Consider the following 11,994-nt stretch of genomic DNA (forward strand, 5'->3'; position numbering starts at 1 on the left):
AAAATAGCTAAAACTAAAAACTACTTCCAAAAACATTCAGCTTTGATATTAATGAGTTTTTTGGGTTCATTGAGAACATGGTTGTTGTTCAATAATAACATTATTCCTCAAAAATACAACTTGCCTAATAATTCTGCACTCCCTGTACAACTTGATGTGCTTAAAATCACCTCTAATAGCTGCACAGTTTGGTCCACATTGACATCATGCATCTGGCAGTTGCTGCAGATTTGTCAGCTCCACATCAGCAGCACACAGCTCAAAGGAGTTTACTGGATTGAGATTTGATGACTGTGGAGATCATTTGAGTACAGTGAACTCACGGTCATGTTCGAGGAACCAGCTTTGAGACAGTTTGAGCTTTGTGATGTGGCTAAAGGCAGCTATCAGAACATGGACACGCTGTGGTTGTAAAGGGATGGACACGGTCAGCAACAACACTCAGGTAGGCTGGGCTGTTCGAACACAAGGTGCCGAGAAAATACTCTCCATACCACTACACCACCACCACCAGCCTGAACTCCAATTTTGGTGAGCCCCTGTGTTTCAGAGCCTGCGTTTCCTGTTTTTAGTTGACAGAACGAGTGGTTATTTGAGTCATCATATTTTCTCTTTTTTCTGGGATGTGTGGAAAAATCCCAGCAGTTTCTGAAATACTCAGACCATCCTGCCTGTCACCAACACCCATGGCACATTCAAAATCACTTAAATGGCATTTCTTCCCCATTCTGATGCTCGGGTTGAACTTCATCAGGCGGTACTAAAATGACTTGTCTGCAGTCTGGATCTTTCACACTTATAAAACAAAGGAGGCTCAAACGAGAAGCTCATATCATGAACAAAGAAAAGGATGGAAAAACAAAACTTCATAAATGAATATTTCTCATATGCATTTACAATTTTAGAGAAAGAGAGAGTGTATGCAGCACAGCTGTCCTCTTACTTTAATGAAATGTGTGGGTGGCATCAAATTAAAATTGTCATAAAAGTGTGTTGTCTTTGTACTAGTTTCAGTTAAAAATACAATTTAAATTCTTTGGAAATCATTGCCTTTTGAGTAATTTATATTTTATACGGCATCCCCAAGGTTCTGTAAATGAGGCTGTAGACGATTTCAAATACTGCCTTTGAAATAAGATCTTGGCTTACACTGGTGAAACGCTGGCTCGCTCCTTGTGCTCTTTATCACCGTTTCGTTTTATCTACACGGAGCAAAGCGGGTGGTTGGTCTGCTCTTTCCTCTTTTGGTGAAAATCCACACGAAGACAGACTTCTCTTTGGGGTCGCTGAACCCAAAAATGACATTCAAGATTTTTAAAAAAGTCATAATCCAGAGTTACAAAGCTCAACTTTGATGGGATTAGATGAGAAATAATACATATCGGTCTTCAAGGGAACAGACAGAACAACACTTTTTTTTTTTTGGTGACAGACATCTGTTGATGCTCATCCAGTGTCCTCGTGTCTCTGCGGTCACCGTTACAACAGACTTCCCTGCTTTAATTTTTCCAGAAGATAAAGTAAATAAATCATCTGAAACACCAAGGAGGACAAAAGGTACAAACACCAAGTTTCCTAACCACATAGAGTACATATACTCAACAACTTCAAAAAAAAATGCCCGCTGAGTTTGGGGGAGAAAAAACGTCGACGGCTAGAAAGACTACTGAAAGCATACTGTTGTTCACACAGGAGGAAGGGATACAACGGGACAACAACGAGAGCGAGAGAAATGCAGAGAGAGCAGAGAGAAAGACAGAGTGAGGCAAAGAGAGAGAACGAGAGGACAGCTTCACTGGTTCTGCCAAACAATGGTCAAATATTACAAAATATTCTATTAACAATATTCACAAAGATCCCAGGCTCAGGACAGATTTGTGTCAGAAATTCTCAGCGAACGCCTTGTGCTTTTAATTGTGATGGTTTTGAATTAAAAATAGACTTTTTGGTTTCTACATCAGGGAAATCGAGATATTTGAGGTCCGTCAGGCTGGAAGAGCCGAAAAGTGGGAATGAACGGGGAACGTGGAGAAATTCAGAAAGCTAGAAAAAAACGAATAAATATCTTTAAACTCCAGCAGAACAGGCACATGTCGTGTAAAAGCCTTGTAGCTGAGAACTTTGGACAGAAATGTGTGTGCTGAACCCTTCAGAGTGGCAGCTAGTCAAATATACCACATACTGAGCCACAGAGACTTTCAGAAGAACTGAAACACAAGTTTTCAATCAGCTGAGGAACAAACACACACGCTCACACACCTTCTATCCAAAAGATCACAATTCCTCTATCTAGCCCCCAAAAATAAAAAATAAATTCACACGCACCCATTCACAAATATGAAAATATGAAAACCATCAGAATCTTTTTGGAATTTTACTCAAATTGGAATAATATTGGAGCTGAAAAGGATTGGAGCCATATTTATCTATGGAGAGAAAACAAACGACGAGGCGGTGGGTTGATTACGTCTTATTATTGTTATTTCTTTCTTTCCCTCTGAGGTTTCCTTACATCTCCAGCTAAAAACGTCAAACTGAAGCGTAAATCATAAGAAAAGGTGCTTTGTGCACAGTGACACATGACTTACTCGGGGAGCTCACCACTGACACTTGGGAGACACTCACTCACTCACCCGCTTATCTAAAACGACTCCCTACAGGGGTTTCTCACTCTTTCACTCGCACGAACACGTACGCCAACCACTAACATGACGACACTGTATCTAAAAGCCATCCTCCGTCCACACGGGGAGTCCATGTCGTTACAGTACATGACCAGCAGAGGGCAGGCTCAACCAAGGCCAGACCAGGACTGAACGCTTTCTCTCCTCCGTCGTTCTGTCCTCTTCCGTCCCTCCGTCTGTCTCGATGAGTTTTTTTTCCTTTTAAATCTGTCTTTCTGTGTGACGCGCCTGCACTCTAGTCTTCACAGTGCGGACACCTTCACAACATTTTGGTGGGCGGGGCCTGCCGGCAGACGAGCGTCACCCTCCGGAGTCGTCACTGGGGGCGTGGGAATGCTGATGATTGCTGTGGTGATCTGGCTGCTCTGGCAGTTCAGAGGGGCTGGCTCATCTACGCGCATGTTCAGACTGGAGCGGCTGAAGGAAAATTTAAGAAAGACAAGCAAGGATTAGGACAATCCATAGAGAAATATTCCTTTTGTGAAGATTAGTGCCGAGGACAGAGTGAGAAATCCTCCTCTCTCCTCTTCGATGGCAACTTTCAGTGGGGTGATAGCTTAGAGCCCTTTCAAAGTTAACAAAATCTATAAAAATGGAACCAGTAAATGATGTTATTTGGTTATAATTCCCCAAAGTAAAAAGAAAAATCCTCAAACTAAAGCCAAACTATAACAAGACAGAAGGACAAAAAGTCAAACTAATTAAAATAGTTAAAAACATCATAAAAAAACGACCAAAAAACAAAACAAAAGGCTGCACACAGAACAGCCCAACAAAGGCAATATAACCACTTTGACCAAACAAACACCAGAAGTACTGAAACTCAACTTCCAGCCTTGCGTGTCTATACAACACCTTGTCAGAGCACAGGAGAAGCTATTTCAAGAGGATACTCATAATACTCTGTTTTCTGTGTAACAGGCAAATACTGCAAAACACTCAAGTTGCTCTCTTAGCCGGGGGAAAATGAGCACATCTCAAAAGACGTCTTAATCTCAAGAGTTTCACTTGAGCGGTCCAAGTGTATGAGATGGAACTGCTTTGGCTTTTTGTTACCCTGATCTCACCTGGTGCTGAGAGGCTGGATGTGGATGGTGCTGAGCTCCTGCAAGCCTTGTGGGTGCGTGTGAGTGTGCGTCAAAGGCTGCATGTGTGCTGGGGCACTGGCGTTCGGTAAAGGGGTGTGGTGCTTCTTGGTTCGCCGGGTGCAGCACGTCCCCGTCACACCGTCTTGACTGGAAAGGGAGGGGCTTCGGGACGGGTAATTCTGCAGCCCGCCTTCCAGGTAGCTCTGCTGGTAATACTGCTCGTCCACAAACTCGTGGTTCTACAAAGACACAAGACAGGGAGGGAGACGGCGAGACAGGGTGTCATAAAAAAATCACGTGAAATTTACAGCATTTATATCTATGTACATGGCTTCATATATCCTGACATTTTCTGCTTTGTTGCCTAGATCAATAACTCAGAAAGTGTGATAATTTTTTATGTGAGTGTCCATGCTGTGTGTGTGTGCCAAGTATTACTCATGTCATGGGGACATAAATCTGATATGACCACATATAACCATAAAAAAATAGATCCCTGTAGCATAAATCGTTATATCTTAAGTTTAGGCTTAGGTTAGGGTCAGAGTAGCAGTAAGGGTAAGACGAATGGCAGGTTTGGTTAAAATTCTCCAGGAAATTAATATAAGCCAATGTCCTCTGAAGGCCCATTACAGCCTCACAGGCTAGCTCTGAATCATTTTTCCATCATCATATGAACAATGTATACTACTTTCACATGAAAGGGGTCACTCGGAGGCTGTGAACATACAGACCTATCAGCGGGCTGCAGTTCGCATCTGAGCAAAACACAGGTGAACACATCTACACTGGACTTAAGCGAGTGCAGACAAATGCCTTTAAATAGTGACAGCTTGTGTGCGAGTCATGCTTGTGAAACAGAGAGCGCATCTATACGGACATACAGGCATGTTGAGGGTGTATCGTAAGTGCAACACAAAGCACTGGATATCACGCTTTGGTTAGCAGTACTTGGACATAAAAATACTGTCGATCTACACATTACGCCAAGCTGTCAGTTTTTTTCACCTAATGAACCCCAGATACAAAGAAATCTATAGATGACGGCACAATTTCGAGTTGTATACAGACAGAGCCTCCTCAGCTCTGTGAAACAGGAACTAAGATATTATTATGACAAAGAGCTCGAGTATGAGAACACTCACTGTGGTTTTCTCCAAGCAGTGCAGCAGGTGGTGATGCTGGCTCTCTAAAAGAGAGGTAGACTTGCTTAAGCGTTTCTCATCCTCAGTGGAACCCTGAAACACACACACACAAATACAAAAATAAATGTTATGCTATGCTTCTTTGCAGAGAGACAATAATCAGCTGTGGGAGGTGTACGACCAACGGCTGCCTCAGTACCTGATCCGAAAGGTTCATCTTGTATGGAAGTTGCTTGAGAAGAAGACAAAGGGAGAACACACACAGAGTTTACTAGTGTTTATAGTTCAGTACTCAGAACAGGCTGCTGTCAGGGTTCCAGTCATGCCAATCAGTGGAACATTACTATTCAGACCCAGAGAGGCATTTCTTTTAACATCAGCTGAGCCGGCGCATTGATCTGTGCTGGAATGGAGATGCAACTCGATGCTAATAGATATACAGTATATACAACTGATATAAAAATTTCCATTGTGACATTTCCCCTCCTTTGGTGCTGTTACGAAGCCTTGCAACAGGCGACTCATAATGACTTGTTTTTCATATCCCCCATTTCTGTGTCTGTGTTTACTTGTCTGCGAGTAGGTGCTATTTCTAGTGCTGCAGTTTGGAGGTGAGTCAGAGAATAAGCGGTCTTTCGAGTCTCGGGGAAACTCGCAGATCTCTTAACAAAGTAAAGAGAGCAAGATAAGCAGTTCATTTGCTTATGTGTTCTTTAGTTACAGTGAGAATAAATGTTCAAATGTTCTGTTTGTTTTCTTCATGTACAACTTTTTCTAAGGTAGCATTTGGAGTTTTTCTGTCTATATAAGGATTTTGAATTCTATTTATCCATGCTGTATGAAGAGCCACTACCCAGAAAACACAGATTTATTTATTTTATTGGCAAAACTATTCTGCATAATAGCCTCAGCTTGCGCCTGGGAAGACGTTCTCTTCAGTATGTTGCCGAATGCTCTGATTGCACTGGTCAGAATTACGGCGGTGTTTCGCATGCAGACTTTCAATACGTTGCATCAGTTTTCTTCCTAGCAGAATCTGTAATTCAGCTGTTTATAAAAAAACAAAGCCCCAAAAAAAGCATTGCCCTGATCCTGCATGCTCCACAGCACCGCCAAGAGGCAAGTGAAACGCCATGTTTGGAAGATTTGTAGTAGCAATTTTCTGTTTGTTAAGTGGCTGGCTGGCGGTGTAAGCAGAGGTTTCTGTGCTGAGAGGGTACTTTCTTGCGCTGATGACACCGCGCACCTGTGCTCGCGCTGCTTATCTGTACCTAACACAGCAGTAAAACACAGGTGTTTAGGTCGAGCTATTTCTGCCCTTCTCTATACATGCGACTCAAAGCCGATATCAGCAGGTTGTCTGGAGGCGGCTATGGCTCACCACCCAGGTGGCCACCATACTGTAGAGTGGAAACAGCTTGACCCACTGGGTGACAAAACACAATGTTTTGCTGGGCATGGTACTGTATGTACTGTTGGTAAATAGCCTCAGTACAATTAAACCCATGTTTGACAGCAATTAAAATTATTGAGCTGGCACAGATCTTTAGCTTTGCTGACTTTAGGCATAAGCAGTCTATTAGCACTTTAATTGGTGCCATTTCAAAATCCATTCTGGCATGTGAGATGATACAAGAAAATATTTAAAACCTAATGAAAGCTTCATTTATCTGTTTTCTCGCAGTGTTATTTAACAGAGAAGTCAATTACTTTTTTCAATTACTTATTTTTCCCTCTGGCGATTGGTTTAGTAGTAAGGTGGTAAGAAAACCCACCCAAACAATAATCTTCTTAACTCATTATTTTTTCTTTTTTTTGTAAATTTTGAAACTGGACAGGACAGTCTAATGAGGCAGGAAAATGTTACAGGCAATCAAGTCATAAAAAATATCAAAATATCGTCTCAGAGCTCTGGTTTCTGTTAACACTGTTTAAGAAAAGTGTTAGGAAACCTTCAGTAAAGCAGATTTATCCATCAGTGTTAAATGTGCAGGCAAGCTGTATTCAGGGCCATATGTACTCATGTACAGTGCTGCTAAAAGCTATTTGCCCACTTACTGGTTCCTTATTTATATTTATTACACTTCCATGTTTCAGACTGTCAAACAAACGATGCTATTAGAGAAAGGTAACGCGAGTAAATACAAAATGCAGTTTTTAAAGGATGTTTTCGTTTGTTATTGGAAACTTGAACTTACCTGGCCCTGTGTGAAAAAGCAATTGCCACTTCTTGTTAAATCATGAATTAACTGTGATTAACCACAATTTTTGGAAAGCTTCAATTTCACTAACCACAGCCAGGCCTGATGTCATGGTTCTCCAGATCTGGAGAGGTCGTGGTGTGTGTGTTTTTTGTCATCGCCTCTCCCACCAGGGCGGAACTGGACCTTGATTCCCCGCCTCTGAACTGGTGAACTTTCCCAGGAGTGGTCTACCAAAATTATTCCCAGAGCACATTAATGGTTCATCCAGGAGGACACAAAGAACCCACAAGAGCATATAAAGAACTGAGTTCATGATCCAACACTAAGACAGAGACAATAACAACCAGCTATTGGGTTTAGGAGGCAAATACAGATGACTTTTTTCCTTGCATTTTATATTTACTGGTGTTATCTTTGTCTAATATTAAAATTTATTTGATGATCTGAAACACAACCAAGTGGGACAAATATGCAAAAAGATAAGGAATCAGGAGGGGGGGGTGCAAATCCTTCTTCACAGCACTGTGCAAGAGTGACATGCATGACTGCAGATAGCATCGCAGTCACCCCTCTTCTATTCAGGCATGAATGTAAATTAGTTGCGTTATTTCTGCTACAGCTTGTGCACTGCTGGTACCATCCCGGTTTCCACCATTGCCACTGAAGAGAGACAAAGCAACAGAGACACAGAAAGTGAGCGAGCGGGTGGAAGAAGCACTTGTTTTTGTTCTGTGTCAGCCTCGGGCCACTGTAGTGCTTATGAACCGCAACATTTTTGTGAGGCATGGAACATCCTTGAGTTGTGTTTACTTTTCCTGCTGCATTGCCCGAAGCTTGTTCCTCAGCTGGGCAGCTGGGCTCAGAGATGCTCGCATTAGAAGTGCCGCTTATAGAATGAGACCACAGATAGCTGCTCTGATGGGATGCTGGCGTAATTAAAAAACAGACAAGGAGGGCTTGTATCTCATGACTTAGTTACCGCAGAGGTCAGGCTTTTTGTCTTGTCAGTTAAAAACACAACACAACAAATGCAAGCGTGTCAGACCACAATGCAACAGCGAGGTGTCTGTGCTTTAAAGGCGAGTCTTACCGTGAGCTCTAGAGCTTCATTAAAGAGACCATTACGCTTGCTGTGGAGGAAGGCATTGGAGCTTCCTGTCTTGGATATTCGTATCCTGGCCAAACGGGCTTTCTACAAAAACAGAGAGAGAAAGAAGAGTAACCAGATGTTGGCGAGTGTCTATACCATAACAAGTCTCTGAATGGCATCATCCTGTCACCCATCGCGGTTGAGCTTCAACACTTTTGCATGCTTGATATTTTAGTTATAGATCAAATCATGCTCTACTAAAACATGCACTCTCATCTCCTGTGATGAATTCACTCTGATCTCCAGTGATACTTATGAATGATTTATAGTGACTACACGATTACACATTCCTTGGATTGAAAGTCAGTTATGGTGGGAGCCTGGAGTGGAGCAGGTAAATCCTGGATGAATTAAGCAGCTAAGTGTCATTCTGTATTTAAAGTGGAGAATTCAATTTATCGGGCTGCTTTTGTGCCGCTGTGTTAGCAGTTTTGCATTAAAAAAAGGCAAACAAACCAAGAAAGTGTCCATTCCCATAGCGCGCCGCATCTTTACTCCTGAGCCACTGTATTAGGTGTCGGCTTAAATGCATCTTCAGTTACCCTACTCATGCATCATAGTTAGCGCAAAGTCCACTGTCTCTTTCACGCTTTTTTCCACCCAAGTTGTCAAATAACTTGCGTTAGACAGTCAGCTTGAGACGAAAACAACAACAAGAAGAGATGCAATACACGGAGGAGCAGATATACTGTGGTGCTTGCAGGGAGTTCTTGCACAGCTTTGACACAGAGGAGAAATTCTACTCCAACATAATGATTTTTGATGTACTGTGTCTCTGTGTGTGTTTGTGTGCAAACATGTCCAAGTGCACTTCAGCTTGTGTATCCAGGGGTATGAGAAAATATGAGTGTCAGTAAATCTCTCAGTTACCAGAACAACTGCTTTTACTGAACAGTGTAATGTGAGTCACTCACTCCTCTAAGGTCTTCCATTTTCACATAAAAGCCAGGAGTTGGGTTTAAAACTCGGTGTAGCTACAAAGAGCATGCTTTCGGTTGTATTACTTTCCTGCATTTTAAAGCAAAATGATGGATTAATCGAAGAGAAATTCTTCGAAGGATACTGCGAGCTGTTTAAGTGAAGAGCTCGTTTTGTCGGGGCGGGGTGGGGGCTTACGCACCGCTGGGGGATTAATCAAGTATGTGGATGTATGTTTGCTTATCGCTGTGCGCTTATGCATGCACGTCTCGTCTTCATAGGTGAATTTCCATACATATACATGCAAACCTTATACTGTGGAGCAGCAGCAGGAATACCTGGCTCGGTAAGAGGATGCTAATGAATGGTAATTTAAGCTCATCCCCAGACTTTAGTTTCATTTAAAACACAGTAATGTATTTTTGACCTGCAGAAAGCTCATGCTGTGATTTGGCAATCTAAAACGAGGCAAGGGTAATAAACATGTGGGAGTGCACGTGAACACACACACGCAAAGCAACCAACCTGCACTTTGGCATCTATAGCACAACTCCTTTTAAACGGTTTATTTTCTCCTGTTCTCCTTCATGATTATCTTCCTCTCGCTTTCTCTCTGTCATCCTTCTTCCGGCTCTCCTTGACAAGTTTTCCTCACTCTCTTTGTGCCCTCTCTGTACATTTGTGCTGGCACAGCATTCCCACGGGCCTTTAGAATAACCCTTCTTTATGTTCAGGTATTGTACTTTGCCAGTGGTATCGTCTCTCTAGGGTGACCATGCAAACCGAAGGCCTGATATTGTGGCAGTGGTTGCCAGGCGCTGCAGGGCTAATAGAGGGGATGTTGAGAGCTTGTCCAGCTAGATTGAATCTGCTTTTTCAGGCCCCTGATAGATTCCCAGGGCCTCTGGGACCTGGGCACTTGTGTCTAGGCTCATCTGTGCTTTCAGGTAGAGTCAGGGCACAACAGATTGAGACTGAATTGCTGTTGAAGCACCACTGAGAACACAGAGTGCAAAAAAGGCAATGGATAGAGTGTCCTCGTTAACACCAGCATATTGCAACGTCGAGTATTAAATAGCCAAAGGTATCAGCTTTGCACAGAAACATAGACATTCACACCATAAATACACTACAATGTTTAGTGAAATGAACGAGAATAAACTCCGTTTTTAAACATGAATTTCGCTGACAGTGAAAATACTTTGGAACACAGGGTCACACAAACAACAGCTTTCAATGCAAAACATGACTGTCTGCTGTTACAATTGAATGACAGGTCCCTGATTACCATTATAACATGCACCATTGGTAAATAAATAATGGTCTCAGGAGGGTCTGAACTCATGCAGTCTGTCTGAAGAGATTACTGGAATTTTAGAGCCCTTGTTTGAAGAATTATCCATGAACCTGCAGGAAGCGTTAGAAGTTTAGCTCTGTGGCCTAAGATGCTAATTCCAAGACACGACTCTGCCTATTTCTAATGGCTGCATGGTTCCTGAAATTTCTTTTTATTTTCTTCATTGTTAGCTGGAGGGCCATGTCAATGTCTGTAGGAGTGACCAGCCTAGTGACACAGTTTGCAAGCCACAGAGGGACAATTGTTAGCGTTGGTAGTAAAAGCAAGGACCAAACTCTGTCTAAACAGATGCAGATACACATACATGGTGGTTAATGTGCAGTAACTGACATGCTACCTAGTCCCGAACCTGCAAAATGACCCTAGAAGGAAAATCTTTCTAGGTGCATGTTTGTTTAGGAAGCTACGGTACAGGTTGTGTGTTATTGTCTGTCAGTCACGCAGGCCTTAGCAGGAAAACTAAGGCTTTTATTCAACAACCGTAGCTATTGTAGTTTCTAGCAGGTTGCTATATAACCATCTATATACGAGAAACCCTTTTGCTCTATGCAAATATGGTTTAAGACCAAACAATTTGATTCGACTGTATGGAAACAGGTTATCCATCTTTGCAGATAGTAAATATGTAGCATTCAGAGGGATTAATGCACAGACAGTGGGTGCTGTTGTGAAACCAAAAAAGTATAAGCTATAAACTTCTCATGCGATTTACAGAGCAGATACGGTCGCTGTAGTAGACAAAATGCAATTTAATTCCACTTTAACTTTAAATGCATCAACCCAGGGGAAAACAGTAGCTTTCAGAAATCCAACATATTTTAACACTTGCCAGAATACTGATGTTCAATACTGCTGACTGAAAGAGTCCAGATGTTTCCACACACCCAGAGGCCAATAAACTGATCCAAGCATCCTTTTTTACTCTTTGTTTTCCTCCTTTCTGCCACGTTGCCCTAATTTAGGATCAATCACACTTTAAAGATTATAGTTATAGGATGCAAGCCAGCAAAACACTCCATTTTACACAATTTGTTGCCAGCTGACGGATCTAACCTGGCATATCCTCAAATGATTAAAAAACGCTGCATATCCATTCAGGGCCTGTGAAATGCTCCACTGAGCAGTGCCAGTGCGCTTTTTCAGAAGTTCATCTTTTACTTGAATGTGAAAGTTAAAAAATTCATGGCACCTTGTGAGTTACAGCCTTGCTAGACTGCCTGTATAGTAACTGGCTAAGTGAAAAGTGGCACAATCGAGCTATGAGACCAGATTAGGTTCTGCCTCAGGCCAGCCTTGGAGCCATGCAAGTGAAAAAGGAGACCATCTGATGAGGAAGCACACACGCGTATATATATATATATATATATATATAACACCCAGCACGCCCCTGCGGGCGGTTTATCCTTCAAGCTCGGGTCCTCTACCAGAGGCCTGGGAGCTTGAGGGTC

General features: G+C 42.4%; 1 protein-coding gene across 2 annotated transcripts in view; it reads right to left on the bottom strand.

Annotated features, from left to right (window-relative positions):
- Window positions 1–613: 613 nt before the first annotated feature.
- kcnd3 (potassium voltage-gated channel, Shal-related subfamily, member 3) overlaps window positions 614–11,994 on the bottom strand; it is a 115,085-nt gene continuing 103,704 nt past the window's right edge. For both annotated transcript variants that reach the window (XM_005732459.2, XM_005732460.2), the window contains exons 5-9: window positions 8,212–8,313; window positions 5,117–5,149; window positions 4,918–5,010; window positions 3,752–4,011; window positions 614–3,101 (exon numbers count right to left, since the gene is read on the bottom strand). In XM_005732459.2, the coding sequence (XP_005732516.1) occupies window positions 2,927–3,101; window positions 3,752–4,011; window positions 4,918–5,010; window positions 5,117–5,149; window positions 8,212–8,313 (663 nt within the window). In that variant the 3' untranslated portion in view covers window positions 614–2,926. The remainder of the gene's footprint in view (window positions 3,102–3,751; window positions 4,012–4,917; window positions 5,011–5,116; window positions 5,150–8,211; window positions 8,314–11,994) is intronic.

The sequence above is a fragment of the Pundamilia nyererei genome, unplaced genomic scaffold, assembly GCF_000239375.1.
Source record: "Pundamilia nyererei isolate P.nyererei 1_Seehausen unplaced genomic scaffold, PunNye1.0 scaffold00047, whole genome shotgun sequence".
Classification (NCBI taxonomy): domain Eukaryota; kingdom Metazoa; phylum Chordata; class Actinopteri; order Cichliformes; family Cichlidae; genus Pundamilia; species Pundamilia nyererei.